Genomic DNA, 17,088 nt, shown 5'->3' on the forward strand with positions numbered 1-17,088 from the left:
AACCACGCTTAGCTGAGCTAAACTGCAACCATTTTTTTGATGGGGTCTAACCTTTGACCATCAGCACGTTTGCACTAAGTACAGGTGGTTCGCGAGACGCAGTAAGTCACAGGCGGCTCGTATCGACAACGTTACTTTTTGGCTTCGTCGAATGCAGGTGTACTTTATCAAGCCGATAATTTGCTATTAATACAGACATTAGAAGGCTGTATTTAAAGAATAAAAAAGAAATTTCTATGAAAGCCAACCTGTTCTCGCGCTTGTGTTACAAACACGGGAAGGTAAACAGACGCTAGGCTGGAGAGTCCTTTTTCAGAGCGACGCATTATTTCTGAAATCGAGAACGGCCAAGGCATTGGGGAAAAAAAAGGATATATTTACAGACGCTCAGATGGGCTGATACGATGATCCGTGAGCATAATGGGGCTTTAGGATGATGCTTTTCCATTTGATGCTTTTCTGTTTAGCCGCTTCCAACTGCGTTAAAGTTACGCCAATTAATTTCGCTTCACTTAGGCTGGCTTAAATTTATGGCTCGCTGGTGATTTTATGCTTTACATTTGCTGCATTTACACATCGATTTAGTTTGGCTATATTTGTGGCTCGCTATTAATTTTGTTTTTCTGAGACTTTTTTTGCATTATAGACATTTCGCGTTACTTAACGCGCCGTATTAGATCAGCAAATGATGTGCTCCCACTTTCGGTGCCTCTTTTCATTTCTGCGCACTCGCTTGGAGGCGTCGCTGCGCCCGCCTCTCTACAGTTTATTGAGGGCCTTTACTCTCTACACCTCTCCGTCACCACGATTTTCCCTCTCGACGGGGGAGGGGGGTAGGAGGCGGTTCTCGTGAGTGAGGTACAACAGGCGGACGTGATTCTACGCAAAGCCTACAAAACCGCACTCCACCTTCCTCACAGCACTTCAACCGAAAAGCTCCTAGCCCTAGGACTACACAACACTTTCGATGAATTGAGAGAGGCACAACTAGTCTCCCAACTGCGCAGACTACAACAGAGCCCATCTGGCAGGGAGCTCCTAAAGAAACTGGGCCGCGCCGATCAAATTCAAGAGATACAGAGGACAGAAACAATCCCGCACGAATATCGCAACACACTAAAAGTAACGCCAATACCCCGGAACATGGATCCCAACCTACACAAAGCACGCAGAGAGGCAAGGGCTGAATACCTACAAAAGACATTAGCACCCCAAGAAACGACGGTATACGTGGACGCAACCACATACACCAGAACAGCGGGGCAGCACAACAGCAATGCGGTAACAACGGTGATTGACTCAACCCTACGCGAGATCACCAGCGCATCACTACAAGACTGTACGATAGTCGAGGCTGAGGAAGCGGCCGTCGCTCTAGCGGCAGCGGAGGGCTATCGGTCTAAACGGTCTCTAAAAACCCTTACAGACTCACAAACAGCATGCCGCAACTACCTACGCGGCAGAATAGGGCACAGAGCGCTCCGCATACTCCGCTCTGGGGGCCACATAACACAACGACAAACAAACGAAGAACCAATCAGACTGTAGCAGGATTTCCGGGGAAAGGAACTTAGCGTCAGATAGCCAAAATGCCGTTCCGAGCTTCGGTCATCCAGCCAGCGATCTCGCGCCGCGCGCTAGCGGAGCGGCGGCCGCCGCTGCTCATCTTCCTCTTTACAATCACCCCCGGGCTGAAGGCGAAGCCATCCTGGCGAGTCAGGGAGACGACAACACACACGGGTCATAGTACGGCTTCAGGCGTGACACATGAACAGTCTCGCGGCTGCGTCGGCGTTGATCTGTGGAGGGTGTCACCGGGTCGACAATGTAGTTGACCGGGGAAGTGCGCTCTACGATGCGGTAAGGTCCGTGGTACTTGGGGAGAAGTTTGGACGAAAGGCCAGGTGAGGTAGACGGCACGTGAAGCCAGACGAGAGAGCCGGGTAGAAAACTGTCATCAGTGTGGCTTGTGTCGAAACGGAATTTTTGACGCCCCTGCTCGCCGGATGTTAACGACCGAGCGAGCTGACGGCACTCCTCGGCATGCTTGGACGCCTCCGAAAGAGTGGTGCACTCGGACACGTCGGGCCGGTAAGGAAGTACTGTGTCGAGTGGTGAGGAAGGTTCGCGTCCGTAGAGGAGAAAAAATGGCGAGAAGCCGATGGTGGTCTGCGTGGCGGTGTTGTAGGCGTAGGTGATGAACGGCAGGATCCTGTCCCAGTCGGAGTGGTCGGAAGACACGCACATCGACAGCATATCGCCCAAGGTGCGGTTAAACCGTTCCGTCAAACCGTTAGTCTGAGGATGGTAGGCCGTGGCGGTATGGTGAGTGATCTTACACTGAGAAGAGATTCCACGACCTCGGACAGAAAAACCCAGCACCTCCACCAAATTGTAGCAGGATTTCCGGGGAAAGGAACTTAGCGTCAGATAGCCAAAATGCCGGTCCGAGCTTCGGTCATTCAGCCAGCGATCTCGCGCCGCGCGCTAGCGGAGCGGCGGCCGCCGCTGCTCATCTTCCTCTTTACAAGACATACGATAGTATGGACGCCGGGACATACGGGAGTAACAGGGAACCAAGAGGCGGACAGGATAGCTCGAGGGTACACTTATTACCGAGCATCCAACGTAGGCGACCTCGAGGGGAACGAACCTGTACCCCAAGATTATTCGGCGATACTAAATTATTACAAGGGCTGCAGAAAGCGGTATCCACCACCGGACAACTCCCTTAGCAGAGAGGACTCTGTCGCGTGGAGGCAGCTACAGACGGGCTCCTACCCGAACCTACACGTACTCAACAAAATGTATCCAACACAATACAATGACAAATGCCCTTGGTGCCAAGAACCCCCCACGCTGTACCACATAACGTGGGCATGCCAGAGGATAAGCGTGGTACCAGTGATAACAAACCCGAATGCGGAGCAATGGGAGGGAGTGCTCTCCAGCGATCGCCGGGTCGACCAAGAAGGTCTGATTCGGCGAGCAAAACTGGCAGCAGCATCCAGCGGAGCCCTGGACTAAGGGCAACCGACCTTTGAGCAAGATGGACGAAGCCATCTCAAAACCACCGAACACAACCGAATCTAGAGCTAATAAAGTTTTCACTCACTCACTCACTCGTGCTTAGCTGGCTGCAGGCGCCGGAGGCACTTGGCGGCCACGCAGAGACGCACGCCTGCATTTTCGCCTAATAGCATGCTGCTTATACAGTAAAAAGAACAAGTCTCTGAACGTAGTGAACTGCCAGCTATACCTCCCTGAACAAAATACGAATACTACCCAGTAAAGAACGAGGCCAAATATCCCAACAGTTGACAGTTACTCCGGAAGACCGCAGTGCCACTTTACGACTCTCCCCTACTCCGTCCCATCCCCCAAAGTGCACTTGAAGAAAGAAGAAGGCACTTTGAGTTTCGTCTACTCTACTGGCTTCGTGTGTGTGACGAAACAAATACCGCGCTGTAATTAGCGCCTCCAAGAAAAAAAAAAGCAAGAAACAAAGCTTTCGTTCCAGATTTCGCTGCATAATTATAATACCTAAGCAGTTGTAGAACGCCCACTCTTCAAGCATTCTCCCCCTACAGGACTTGTGGCATCTGTCTTTTTTTTTCGGTTTATTGCTTGTTCAAGCTAGTTTGCTTCTGCATTTGCTTCAGCGCGGCGGCGCATGTCGGCTCGTTCCGGATCAGTATGACGCAACCACCTACAGATTCCCAGCGCAAAATATCGGTTTTTCTGGCAGCACTGAAACGAAACAGAAGCTTAGCGAGGCAGACGTATCTTCAAAAGCTGGGCACCTTATAGCTCGGGAAAAGAAAAAGGAAAAACAATACCAATTCTCAGCAAGACACACGGAAAAGACTTACGCGCAGAAAACCAGTGTCCTGGAATCGAATTGCTTTACGGCGAAAAAGTAATCCGTCAATCCTAATGGAAGAGATTAGCCCGAGCGACCACGAAATTTTCCTGAGAATCAAACACCGTAAATCCTCCGAAAGTAGCAGTCGTAAGGTTTCTCTCTAAAAAAAAAAAAAAACAAGCTTTTGTGTTTGCGCAGAAAAAAAGCATACATTTCACGGAAATGGCTTCTCCTCGCGTCAACGAGAAACTAGGCAACACAATCAACATAGAGTTGTCTTTGCTGTCAGCACAGACGCTGATTGTGCAGGAGCTTTGTGTTTCTTTTGCATTAAATGCTGCCATAAGAATACATGTATTGCATTGCTTCAAGAGCCTCTTATATGTAGCCTGAAATAATTCGTACGCCACCAGAAATTTTCGTTTCGTGCAGTTCGCTTGCTCTCATAGATAGCCATTGTAAAGAAATACTCGACTAGTTCTTCGATGTATTGACGGTGTTATATTTAAGAGCTTGAAAAGTTCTGGTTTTCTTTTTTGATCACAATATACAAAAGTGCCTTTGGTTGCTGCTATAGTCCTCGAGCGACACTTGGCCTCTCTATAGGCACACCATACGGACAGCTCAAAGCCAACATTCAAAACCGTTACGGCACGCCAGCGCAGAGAACATTGTTGTTGCAGAGAACATCTCGCGTTCGTGAAGAAGAAGAAGAACGGAGCTGTAAGCGAGCCCTAGACGCCTGTGAAATCGCCTCCGCTGTCAAGAATGGTAAGTAATCTCATCAGTACCACTGCTTCACATGCCCCACCTCTTGTGCTGAGAGACAGAAGTAGAACTTCCATTCTCCTCAGTGGTATAAAACGAGAATGCAAGTGATGACGGTCACCGCTCCACTTAGTCGGCCAGGCTTTGCCAGCGGTCGTGGTACAGTAGATCAGCCGGTCCTCAAGCAGGTGAGGTTAGGGTGACGGATGTAGAATCGGTGAATGACGACCCGGCGTTGCTAAACCTTGTCGGGAGACCTCCACAACGGCACCTCTTCCTTCCTTTCTTCTTTCATTCTTTCCTTTATCTCTTCCCTTACGACGCGGTCCAGCTGTCGACCGAGATATGTGAGACAGTTCCTGCGTCATTTACTTTCCTCAAAACCGATTTTCAGTTTTTTTCTGCAAACTACGCCCCGCAGTGCAAACAGAAGGATGGACCGGGACGATTTCGTGAACGGTAAAGACGATAAGAGAGAACGGTAGAAGGGGAGGGGCGGTAAAAGAGCCTCGCCGAAGAACATCACCTCAGTAGCCAAAATTTCACCTGACTGAAGAAGACTGTTACAGCCAGCGTCGTCGCTTCGGCGGACGCGGTTGTTGTGACGCGCATCTGTTCTTTCACTCTTTCCTCATATCTTCAATTTCTCCTCTATCTGCACGTGCCAGTGGTTGTGGCTCTGCATGAGGATGTAGGCAGGCCCATGGAATTGCCTTTTCATCCTTCCTTCAGTCGCAGCAATAACAAGGCTATTAATACTGTACAGCGACGCATGGAGACAAGGGTGGGAGGGGTATTGGGGCACTGGGGTATCTGTTACAGCCGGCGTCTTCGTTTCGGCGGACGCGGTTGTTGCGACGCGCGTCTGTTCTTTCACTCTTTCCTCTGATAGCTTTTAATTCTCATCTATCTGCACGTGGCAGCGGTGGTGGCTCAGCTCGAACCAGTCGGCAGGCCCGTGCGATTTCCTTTTCATCCTTCTTTCAGTCGCAACAATAACATGGAGACAAGACACCACATAAGATCATAAGATACGAGGCGAAATTATCGATTGCGCGTCCGACGTCTTTCGCCAGAGTCGCGTCCTTTTGTGCGGTGCTACTCAGTGCTGACGTCAAGCAGGTCATTACTACGAACGTGTTGTGCAGCGTTTCGCGATATCAAGGCGAAAGCCTTTAATGGCTCATGCTCGCGGTGTCCGTCCGTGCGCTGGAATCATGCCAACTGTGGCCTCTCCTCCGCGCAGCGGTGCGACCTCCTCCGTAAGTTCCTTCCCTCAAATTCATTTTTCTTCATTGCGGTCCCTCTTTCTGTTTCTTCTTTCACACCCACTTCCTCCCTTCCTCTACAAACGGATGACAGGTGTCCACCGTGATATGTGAGACAGTTACTGTTTAATTTCGTTTCCTCAAATACAATTTTCATTTTCTTTACTACTGCCCCTCTTTGTCTTTCTTCTTTCACTCCGACTTCATCCCTTCCTTTACGGTGTGGTTCGGGTGTCCACCGCCGACGGTTGCCAGGCAACGGCTCATACGGCCGCACCAACAACACAACAGCGTGATTCAGGCGTCCACTGATCCAGGGAGCCAGTTTGCGCACTTCCTTTCCTTAAAATGATCGGAGTGTAAAACGTCAACGCAAAAGCCAATGAACACAATGAACGCCGAACGGGCAACGGCGATGGCGCGAAACGGGCGCCAGAGAGCTGCACTCTCAAACACTACAATGAAAAAAGCGACCGCAGTCGCCAAAGACAATAAAAACCGCACGTGCAGGAAGCCCGCCACGCGCCAAGCGGTTCGGGGATGCGGCAGTCGGTTGACCACAAGGCTTTCGCCAAACACACTTTAGAATTTCCAAAGTGTCTTCGATAACTTTTTTTAACTTGAATGACCTAGCCCGCAACCTCAACCTGTGATAGACCAGCTTTTTCTATAGATAATTAAATTGCAAATGCGTGCACTTATCTTCAGATTTTGCCGAAAATTCCAAGAATGCGAAAAATTTACACAAAGCCCTGAGCGAATGCCAATTTCGTTCGGTTGACGACCAGATCGTCACTGCTAGAGCGGCACGCAGCTGGCGATGTGGCGAACTCTCCGGTTAAGTGTAGCACGAAGGCGGTAGAGCTGGAGTCGCGGTGAGGGCTTCATTTCTCACAGGAGGACCAAAGACGCCAGCCCAGGAAATGTGCCGCAACCGACATTCCTAACAAAATGGCAAATGAAAACTCGATTCAATGACAAAACGTGGCGCCATTCCCCACAGTAGCAGCCACTTCACACACTAACATAAACTAACACGTCAGGGGCAAATGCAGTTAACAGGCCCGAAGGAAGTCAGATGTCATCATCATCGTCAGCCTGACTATGCCCACTGCAGGGCAAAGGCCTCTCCCATGTCTCTCCATTAACCCTGACCTTTGCCAGCTGCGGTCACCGTATCCCCGCAAACTTCTTAATCTCATCCGCCTTCATAACTTTCTGGCGCCCCCTGCTACGCTTGCCTTCTCTTGGAATCCACTCCGTTACCCTTAAGGCCCAGCGCGTATCTTGCCTTCGCATTACGTGCCCTGCCCAAGCCTATTTCTTCCTCTTGATTTCGATTAGGATGTCGTTAATCCGCGTTTGGTCCCTCGTCCCCTCTGCTTGCTTGCGCTCTCTTAACGCTACTCCTATCATTTTTCTTTCCATAGCTCGCTGCGTTGTCTATAGCTTAATCTGAACCCTTCTCGTTAGCCTCTACGTTCCTGCCCCGTAGGTGAGTACCGGTAAGTTACAGCTGTTATATACTTTTCCCGGCTATAGCTGCAGGCAGTTGAGCGGATGAATGCATATAGACGCAGGCCTGTTCATAATTCAAGCATGACTGGCGCCGCTGTACATTTTTTTTTTTCCAGTGCGCCGCACCATCAGGACTGTGGGACACAATGGCCGTAGTGATCGAGGAAGTCTACCACTTCGCGATGGCGTCGATATGTGGCTACGACCTGGTGCTGGACACCTACTACGGTGTCAAACCCAAGCGTCCCATCGGCAACGTCGCCTTCGGCATGGTGCTACTCGCTTTCCACTTCACCTTCTTATCGTGAGTCAGGCCTATGTGTCTTCGCTTTGTACTCAGTTGTGTTCATTGCAAAGTCACAGTTTTCTGGGAGGGTATGCTACCCCACTCTGCTGAAAAAAAAGTTCTATGATACAATAACCTCATAGAGGCTTCATCATGCATAAAATATCATACAATTTGTATGATATATCATAGAGTTTGTATGGTATTCTATGACATCTCTATGATGACTGTATATTTTTGCAGCAATGTATGACATTTGTATGATAATTTTCTATGATTTGTATGATAAGTTTATGATATTTGTATGACGAACTGTATGAGTTTATTGCATAATACAACTTTTTTCAGCAGGGTTCAAATCAAATCAAATCTTTATTTACATCATCCAGATGTTAGGGGCGCAGACAAAAAGCTGTCACTGGAGCTTGATTGCGCGCCTGCGCCCCCGTACAAGGTTTCAAGGTTTGTTTAATTACATATATTGTTGGCAGCAACTAACAAAACAATTGCGTTTGAGGAAAAATAAGCGAGACACAACTGACTCGGAAAAAAATAGATAAAAGAGAGGTAAAAACAGACAAAAACAGCAAAAGAAATAAGATGCAAAAATACTGGTTTGTAAGACTAACACAAAGTATTTAGCAATAATGGTAAGTGGTGGCTGAGCATTTGACGTCCATAGTTAGTTCGTATTTGGGGAATGAACCATTTATCGCGGTTTCTTATGGCATGAGTGTGTTCTCTAGGTGTTAGTTGAGACAAAGTTTCAAGAAAATTACGGTAGGTATTACTTCTCCTATATCGTTTTATTAAGTTGACATTATATAGCTCGTGTATTGGAGTTATGTGGAAGGCACTAAAAAGGGGTTGCAGCCCCTAATATTGATTTATTCGTTGCATACAAATCTAGAGACATTAATTTCTAATTGCCGTGTGAATCAAAATCCACTCCGCTGACCTAAACCAACAATTGGTTATATGCTTGAAGCAAAACGTGTCCTGCTTATTTCAAAAGCCACTCCATTTTCCTTCCCTACCATATTCTTTCAATGGCCCGCTGCGCTGTCCCGACTTAACTTCAAGCCATTTTGTTAGCTTCCAAGTTTCAGCATCGTCGACTTTTGTGTCAACCGCGCTGCAATTAATAAAAATGTTACGTACAAAAGCTCGGAGCATAATGTCAGTTATATTTCTATGAATCTTGAATCCCGAGACTCACTGCCGTTCCTTGCAAATAATGTGGACAGGTGACAGCTGGTACTTCCACCATTCTTACTTGCCATATTCTAAGTGGGGCAAAACATTTGATTTTGATTTTTTTTAAAATTCTGAAGTTTGGCTACAGAAGGCTCATAACTAAAAAAGAACGCGTCTACCATGCTTGGTCATGATCTGCACAGCGAAAATATAGAAAATTAAGTGTTTCCCGATGAAGGTGGCGCGCGAGGTATCGCCGACAGTGCCCAAAAACATTATTTCCAACGCGTGGCGCAGTGATGAACAGTCATACCGGAGTTTGGTTTGCCCTTTCTTAACTGCTCAGGCAGTTAAGAATGCAGCAAAATCTCACTAAAATCTCGAGCAAAAACAATAAAATATATCCTGGCCTTGAGGGCTGCTCCTGGAAGCCTTGTTTTCAAGGTAACCTTTCAAAACAAATTCCCCTTGTTTATTCTTCATAGCGCATTGGTTTTATAGCTATATGGTATGGTACGGTACGGTACGGTACGGTACGGTACGGTACGGTACGGTATGGTATGGTATGGTATGGTATGGTATGGTATGGTATGGTATGGTATGGTATGGTATGGTATGGTATCCTGTCGTGTGGTGTGGTGTGGTGTGTGGTGTGTGGTGTGGTGTGGTATTTGGAGTTTAATGTCCCAAAGCGACAAGCGCCCTGTGGGAAGCCGTAGTGGAGGGCTCCGGATTGTTTTCGACCTCCTGGGGTTCTTACTTGCGCTGACATCGCACAATACACGGGAGCTTTACCTTTCAATGAAGGCAAAACGCAAGGCGCCCATTTATGTGCAATAAAAAACCTGTCAAAAAAATTTACAGGTGCTCAAATCTTGCAAGCCATTTTTCTGAGTAAATTTGCATTTTTGGCCGAAACTGCCCATTTTTTGTTGTTCGGAAGAAGAGTAGAGCCCAGAGTAGAGGACATCAATTGAACTAAGACATGATGGACTAGTCGGTTCAGAGTGTGTGCGCGTCTTTGTGCCTCTTCTTGTCCCGTCATCTTCGCGCAGTTTTTTTGACAACTACTTTTTGCACCGCTCAGCCAAAATTTACTTTGAAGGCGTTTTCCGGACGAAAATTTTGTGAACAAGATAACTTACCTATCATTCTTAGCTGTCAGGCTTTTGTGGCACAAGACAGTCACATTTTTAAATACCAATGGCAACAAAAAAATCCAAAGCTGTTTTCAAGTGGCATGTTTTTCAGAAATAAGTGGCGATGAAACAAAAATCTGTTCCCTTTTTCATCTATAAGGGCCTTTGCAGACATTAAATGTGCCGAAAAAGTGAATAAATTGCAAGTATTTTCAGAATGATAGCTTTCCTGAACAGACACACTCAGCCTTCAGCCCCTCGTCCCAAAGAAGGTGAATCCCCGTGATCGTTGAATCTAACTTGCTCACAGACAGGCCGCAAGCTCTTGTAGTGTTCTTCTGAACCAAGGAGGTTTAAAAACGAAATCTCTTTGTTCTGAGCCAAAGAGGCCCTTGTTCTCAACTCAGTCACTCCCGTGAAGTACGCATCGACAGCCTGTTTCGCTTTTGAGTGTTCCGGTATAAACGCACAGCAGCTGCATCTGACTATACCAACTTAATCACGGTCAGCGGGAACACGATAGTGCGTGGCCTAATGTCGCGCTTTCTAGCTAGACCTCAAGGAACATGTGATGTGCAGCGCGTATCACTGCGCATATACACGCATGTTCCCGCTAACCATTGTTAAAATATTTCAATAAGCGAAAAATCTGCCACGCGGCTGCCCTTTTTCGTTTCGCAGGCGCGAAGAGGCGCGCAGTGTGCTACCCGCGAAGCTCGTCTACCTGCTGGACATGCTGTTCCATGTGGCACACTGCGCATGGGAAGCCATGAACGTGGTGGCGATACTGCGCTGCCCACGTGGCACGCTGGACCCCGAGGCGGCACTGACACAGGACGGCGCCAGCTGCTACGCGGACTCGGTCATGGTCGCCCTCATTACCATTGTCTACCACGTCGCCGCTCTCGTGTGAGTCGTCGGTTCTCGACAGGTATACCTTCGAAATCAGCGTGAATGGAAAGCAAAACGATTATACAAACAAAAAATTCCCATCCCATCCCCTCGTCGAGAATAGATGTGTAAGCATGAAATTCAGTGCATTAAAATCGTAGCGCATTCTATAGGGCTCCTGAGAGATGGCGGTAGCCGCAATCCAGTCCGGGGCAGCCTGCGTCAACAGGCCTTCTTAGCTGGACGACGTGTTCGCTTCCTTTCGCCGCTTTTGCTGTGAAAAATGTTTTTTGAGGAAAGGAAATGTTGGAAAAACCACGTAGACACGTCAACCGCGCCGAATGGAAAGGGTAATGGAGGGAATGAAAGAAGAAAGAAAGGGCGCCGTACGTAGTGGAGAGCTACGCAGTAGTTTCGACCACCTGGGGTTCCTTAACGTGCACTGACTGCGGTTGACGGTGAGTCAACCGCCCTCGCCGAGGAGGAGAAAAAAGGATTTGACCATATTGAAGATTGGCTTGGGGTCAAGCAGGTGGGGCCAGCCTTTATACCAGGTATCCATAGCCAGGGCTATCATAACTTGCTGGATGAGGCGCTAGCTAGTCTCCAGAATGTCGCTGGTCGGTTGTATACCTCCTCCTGCTCTAATGACGCGCCAGACGTCTTTAAGCGTTCTGGTTTATCCCTACACCCCCCACGAAATGTGGTACAGCGTGGGACGGGCGTTATAGCAGCGGCAGGTGCGCTGGTATTGTCTGGGGTACATTTTGCTGTGTTCTTGTGAAGGCTTCGAAAGGAATTTGTTTAGATTAATTTCCATGCTGTGGCTCCCGTAGAACTCGGGGTTTCTGTAGGGTTGGGGGAGGTCCGACGACTGAGTCGCTGGGCCTATAGTCTATCGTTGTATGCGGATGGAAGGGGTTCGAGGTGGGTGTAGGCTGATGCGCTCGGTTGGTTAGCGAGCGAGCTAGATCATGGATCCTTCGAGGCCTGCATGGCCTGGAGACCACGGAATTTAGTGGTGTCGGAGCAACGAGTTAGCCTCAACATAGAGGGCGCCATTGAAGTGAGGTGGTGGTGGTAGAAAACATTTATGTACAGGTACACTTCAGGAGGTTATGCATGAGCTGACCCAGAGGGGGCCAGACGTTACAAGTACTAGGTGGAGGCCCCTAGTTCGGGACCCCAGTGGCGTCGGCCGCCGCCCAGGCTCGCGCGACCAAGGCCCGTTGGGCCTGCAGGTCAGAGCAGCCAAGCAGGGTCACCTCTCAGTCCTCGCGTGTTGGGTTGGGGTGAGGGGGGATAGCAGGGTTGGAGGGACAGGCCCACACCATGTGGTAGATGTCCGAATACTTCTCCGCACAATGCGGACAGCTTCCCGAGAAAGAAGGGTCGAAGTGTTTGACAGCTGCCGGGCACAGCAAAGTATTTGCATACAGGCGAAGCAGAAGCCGCTCATCCGCCTTTGAGAGACCTTTACACGGGCGGGGATAAAGGCCGTGGCCAGATTGATAAAGTAAAGCAATGTTTTTGAAGGAATAAGCTGGAGTGAATTCGAGTTCCTGATCGTCAAGGTCGGAGGGGAATGTCCGGTGAGAGAGAGCGCGGGCGGCGGCGTCAGATGCCTCATTTCCCCCAAGGCCCATGTGAGCAGGAGCCCAAACGATACGCCAGTGAGGGGGTCACCGGTGTAGACACTGTTTTGGAGAATGTGGTAGGCTAGATACGGTACCCATCCCTGCTCGACGTTCAGGCCCCTCGCGAGTCGGAAATAATTGTTTTACAGCCAACGCAATAGCGACCTCCTCCGCGTGTGTTATGTCACGGGCTCGGAAAGTAAGGCCGTTCACTGTTTTGGACTGGTGGACGACTGCGGCCGTGTACCATCCCCCATGGTGGGGGCCGGAGGCATCCACGCAGAATACGCCAGGTTTCGATCCTTAGTGGCGGGCCAGGGCTTCAGCCTGCGACAGGCGCCGGCCGTTATGGTCCTCACGGTTCATGTTCGCGGGTATAGGGCGCACGTGGAGGGCGCATCTCCACTGGGATGGAATACGTACGCGCGCTCTTCCATGAGAGTGGTGTGTTGGATGTGTAGTCGGGCAAGAAGGCGGCGACCCGATGAAGTGAGGAGCGCAAGGAGAGCGGACATGTAGGCTCCTTAGGGAAGAGCAGATTTTCCACTACTATGGTCCCGGAGTTTTCATGTGCGGGTGATGCCCGCTTCAGTCGCACGGAGGAACAGCGTCATGCAGATTCTCGGGCGAAGGACGCGGCGCAAATGAGCGGGAAGAGGCGCAAGCGCAGCAAGGACCGTCTCGTCCACATAAGCGCACGCACGCCGCGTCGGCAATGGGCCAAGGACAAACGTGAGGCGCATGCGAACCCCGAGCATGAAAGGCAGTAAAATCCTCGCAAAAGCGGAACGACAAAACCGCTAACACAAAGCATCTCCGTTACCACGAATATGTAATCACCATACAGTTGTCTTAATGCGATTCGCATTAGAAGTACAGTTGACTAGAAAAGCCGCGGCGTCCGTCCGTGTCGCGAAACAGAATTATTGGCCGATAGGGTCGCGACGTCAGTGCAGTTTCACCTTTACGGTTTCACTGGCCAGGAGGATCGTGACGTCACCACGCGAGCCACTGAAGAAAATCAATTTCTCTGGGAGAAGAAAATGGTCCACCGGGGCATCAAACCGCTGTCCTTTAGGTCACGAGCCAGGCGCGCTACCTCTACTCCACTGAGTGAGCAGAGAATGAGAATGGGCAAAAGTAAATTAGCAACTCCGCTTCTAAAGGCGCGTAGGCGTAACCCAAGTGAAAGTTACGGAGTATATGCGCGGGAGGGACCTCTAATGCAATCGCATTGTACTGTTAAGAGTCCAAGTTTTTTGTTTTTTTTTTTTTTGCTGGATGACATTTGGGCGGAAAGTTTCGGAATATTAGAATAATAAATTCGAACTCATGTTTGGAATTAGGCTTGCCGCGCCTTCCGGGCGATGCTCGCATTAATTTTCGAGAATGGGGCTGCAGAAATTTCATGCTCAAAAGAAAGGGTAGAAAGGAGGCCTATGTCCTTGACATGTAGTGAAACTGTCCCAGTCATTACATACTTGCTTTCTCTGTGTGCCGTCTGCAGACATGCGGGATACACCCACAAGTACAATTTTCTAAGGTCCCTATTGTGGCTTCGGCCATGTAAGTAATGAAATTCACAAGAACTACAACAACCACGTGACAAATAATGATAGGGTGCCCATGCCTATAGTTAAGTACGTATCCAACACAGCTTCAGTTTGTTGCTTCGTGCATGGAAGCACGTAGCACTGTCAGAATTATTTAAAAAAAAAGAAAAAGTAAAAAAAAAGTTAAGACGATGACAGTGACGCGGGCGTCACTGTCGTCGTCTTGTGTAGTTAGACGCAAATTAATTCCAGTGTGCATGCTTTCGGCACTGTGTCCCGCATTCGTTCGGTTCACTCATAAACACAGGTAGCAAATCCTTGCCGGTTCCATCCGCTCTGTGCCATACAGGCCCACCTGAGTGACATACATCTTATAAGGCCAGGAGGTGAACGCTGAAGTTCTTGGTTGTGGCCGCTAAACTTTATAACTGTTGCTGGAAAAGGCATTCAAGCTCTCAATAAAAGAGGAACTTTAGAATATAGTGACGCCAGGATAGTGACAGCCTTCGCTCCACTGCACCATTTACAGAACATACTACCGCTGGGTTGAGATGAGACCAACCGCGAGCACCTCGCAATGCTTGTCTGCATGCGCGTCCTGGCTACGTCAGCGGATGCGCAGCAGGTTGTCCCGACCAGTCACTCCCCTGAGCCCTCAACTGCTGGGCGACACGCTCGATCTCGAACGGCCACTGGAAGGCCAACAGGTATGCAATAATTTTCGTCGCTGACTGAGCTGCACTTAATGATAATGGAGCTGAAGGACCACTTTGTTATTTATTTATTCAAAGATACCTGCAGCACCACGGAGGGGGGGGGGGGGGGGGGCATACAAAGCGATAAAACATGCCATAGTAAGATGATGAGATGCTCGAACAACACATGGAACAACCTTTACAACTACAACAAATTACAATACAATCAATTTAAGCAGGAATGAACTGAACGTTTCTACAGATGTGCAGTCGACCATGTTTTTTAGTAGTGTGTTCCACACAGATGTGACCTGAGGGAATAAAGGGTTTGGTAAGCGTTAGTTCGACACCTCATTTTTCGCACCTTAAAAACATGACCACGACATTGGGATATAAAAGACAGCAGCTCAACACGTACAGCTTTATAAATCTTGGCTTTGCCGAAATAGACGCGGTGAAACATTTCCTTTACTGCGCAGGCAACTACTACCGAGTAGTTCCCAACCAAAAGATTTAGTGCTGAAACACTGGCATATTCAAGAATGGGTCTGACGTGTGTGAGAAACAGTTATTTCATATTTACTGGAGCTTTATAAAAAATTTCGGAGCCCGATTCAACATTCTTGATGTTTTGCCTATTATATATTCAACATCGGCTCTCCACGTCAAGTCCTTCCTGAAATACACGCCAAGTTGCTTAAATTCGGCAACTTTCTCTAAAGGAGTGGAATTTCAACAGTACACGAGTTTATTGCATTATGTTTACGCGTAAAAGAAACGTATTTGCATTTCTTTGAGTTCAGGATCTTTCCATATGATGCACCATTGCTGACTGTGGTATGATTGTGTTGTAGAGCGCGAACATCGTATTCGCTACAATGGGACTCTATGCGACGTAGTCGTCTGCGCACAATCAAATTTTTCACGAAATATCTCTGAGCAATATGATTAATATAAACTAAAATCAACAGAAGTCCCACACCGGACCTCTGAGGTACACCGGATGTACTATCTGCAGAGTGGTATATAGCCTTCTTCGTTACAGCTACAGTTCCGTAATATCTAGGAACTCGATAGCGGGGTATTGGTATAGCATCACGAAGCACTTAAACCAAAAAAAGGAGTAAATTTCTGCATGTAAATGTAAGTGTCTATAGTTTTATTACTATTGTGTATATACTCAAGGAAGGCCTTGATTATATATGTTCGTATGGCCTGCATTTGAAACGTATCAACTGTGGCCGACGTAGCAAACTGTCCAACGGCCTTTGTTTAGACGACCATGTCCAAGAATAAATGTTAGCTTTCATATCTCTGTTTAATTCATGCCAAAAAAAGGGGGAAGGGGGGGGGGATGTTTGGCTTCATTTTACTGGAGACGCCGTGCAAGCCACAGGAGCACTGAACTGTGGCATCGGATAAATGCAGCATTGTACATCTTTCCCAAGATGAACTCGGCATGCCTACATGTAAACCCCCATTTTTCAACCTCACCTGGGAACTAAGTAAAAGCAATAGATAGGACGAATTCTGCCGGATTGTGAAAGGGTGTGCACTCTTTTGAGGATAGAAGCTCCAAACAAATGAATACGCTGCTTTCTTGACAGCCGCCAAGAGACAATGGTTAAGCATCGATGCCAGTTGCGGACATGGAACCCTCGGTCTGAGCATGTGGCTTTCATATAGATGTTACCATTGCCCTTTATGACTATGTTAGGCGCATAAACGTGTAATCTAGAAAAATCCTATCCAGCACGTCTGCCGAAGTTTTGAGTTTATGTTTGATGTGTGCCTCTATGCATACCTACTGACATTCTCACGCCTCCTGCACAGATATGTCTGGCCTCCTTCGAGATCTCCCACCGGCCGGTACCAAGTGGGCTAATCAAGCGGCGACCCACAGCCCAAGTCAGCGGCATAGCTGCACAGCTTCAAGACGATGTAGATGACTGAAAGCTCTACACGCCACTCGGAGGCAGCCAGCAAACGCCACAAGTTCTAAATTTCCCGCAAGGTGTCGCGCACGAACACAGGCGTTCACTGAGCCCATTCGTTAATAAAATCTGCACTGCTAAGAAAGCAAACCATGTCAGAAGCATGTCACAGCTAGGTGCACATATAGCTGTCATGTTTTTTTCTTTGAGCGACACATATTAAAGAGGTATTTGCCATGGCTCGGGCATGAGTGAAGTGCATTCCAAAAACATTGGCGGGGAAATGAGAGTATTTCATGCCCAGTGCAGAAACTGCAAGCAATCCTTTGTGTGCCCA

The 17,088-nt window shown here is 48.5% G+C and overlaps 1 protein-coding gene across 1 annotated transcript; it reads left to right on the plus strand.

Annotated features, from left to right (window-relative positions):
* Window positions 1–5,811: 5,811 nt before the first annotated feature.
* On the plus strand, window positions 5,812–16,994 carry LOC149364717 (uncharacterized). The gene is made up of 5 exons (XM_089570177.1): window positions 5,812–5,895; window positions 7,536–7,723; window positions 10,723–10,950; window positions 14,652–14,829; window positions 16,651–16,994. The coding sequence occupies exons 1-5, from the start codon at window positions 5,812–5,814 to the stop codon at window positions 16,768–16,770; spliced, it is 798 nt and encodes a 265-aa protein (XP_089426303.1). The 3' UTR covers window positions 16,771–16,994.
* The last annotated feature ends 94 nt before the right edge of the window (window positions 16,995–17,088 follow it).

The sequence above is a fragment of the Amblyomma mixtum genome, chromosome 2, assembly GCF_055824585.1.
Source record: "Amblyomma mixtum isolate Tamu chromosome 2, ASM5582458v1, whole genome shotgun sequence".
NCBI classification, from domain to species: domain Eukaryota; kingdom Metazoa; phylum Arthropoda; class Arachnida; order Ixodida; family Ixodidae; genus Amblyomma; species Amblyomma mixtum.

Coding starts and splice junctions, on each gene's coding strand:
- LOC149364717 (XM_089570177.1), top strand. CDS start 5,812: ATGGCTCATGCTCGCGGTGTCCGTCCGTGCGCTGGAATCATGCCAACT. Junction 7,724..10,722: donor TTCCACTTCACCTTCTTATC/GTGAGTCAGGCC, acceptor TTCGTTTCGCAG/GCGCGAAGAGGCGCGCAGTG. Junction 10,951..14,651: donor TACCACGTCGCCGCTCTCGT/GTGAGTCGTCGG, acceptor CACCATTTACAG/AACATACTACCGCTGGGTTG.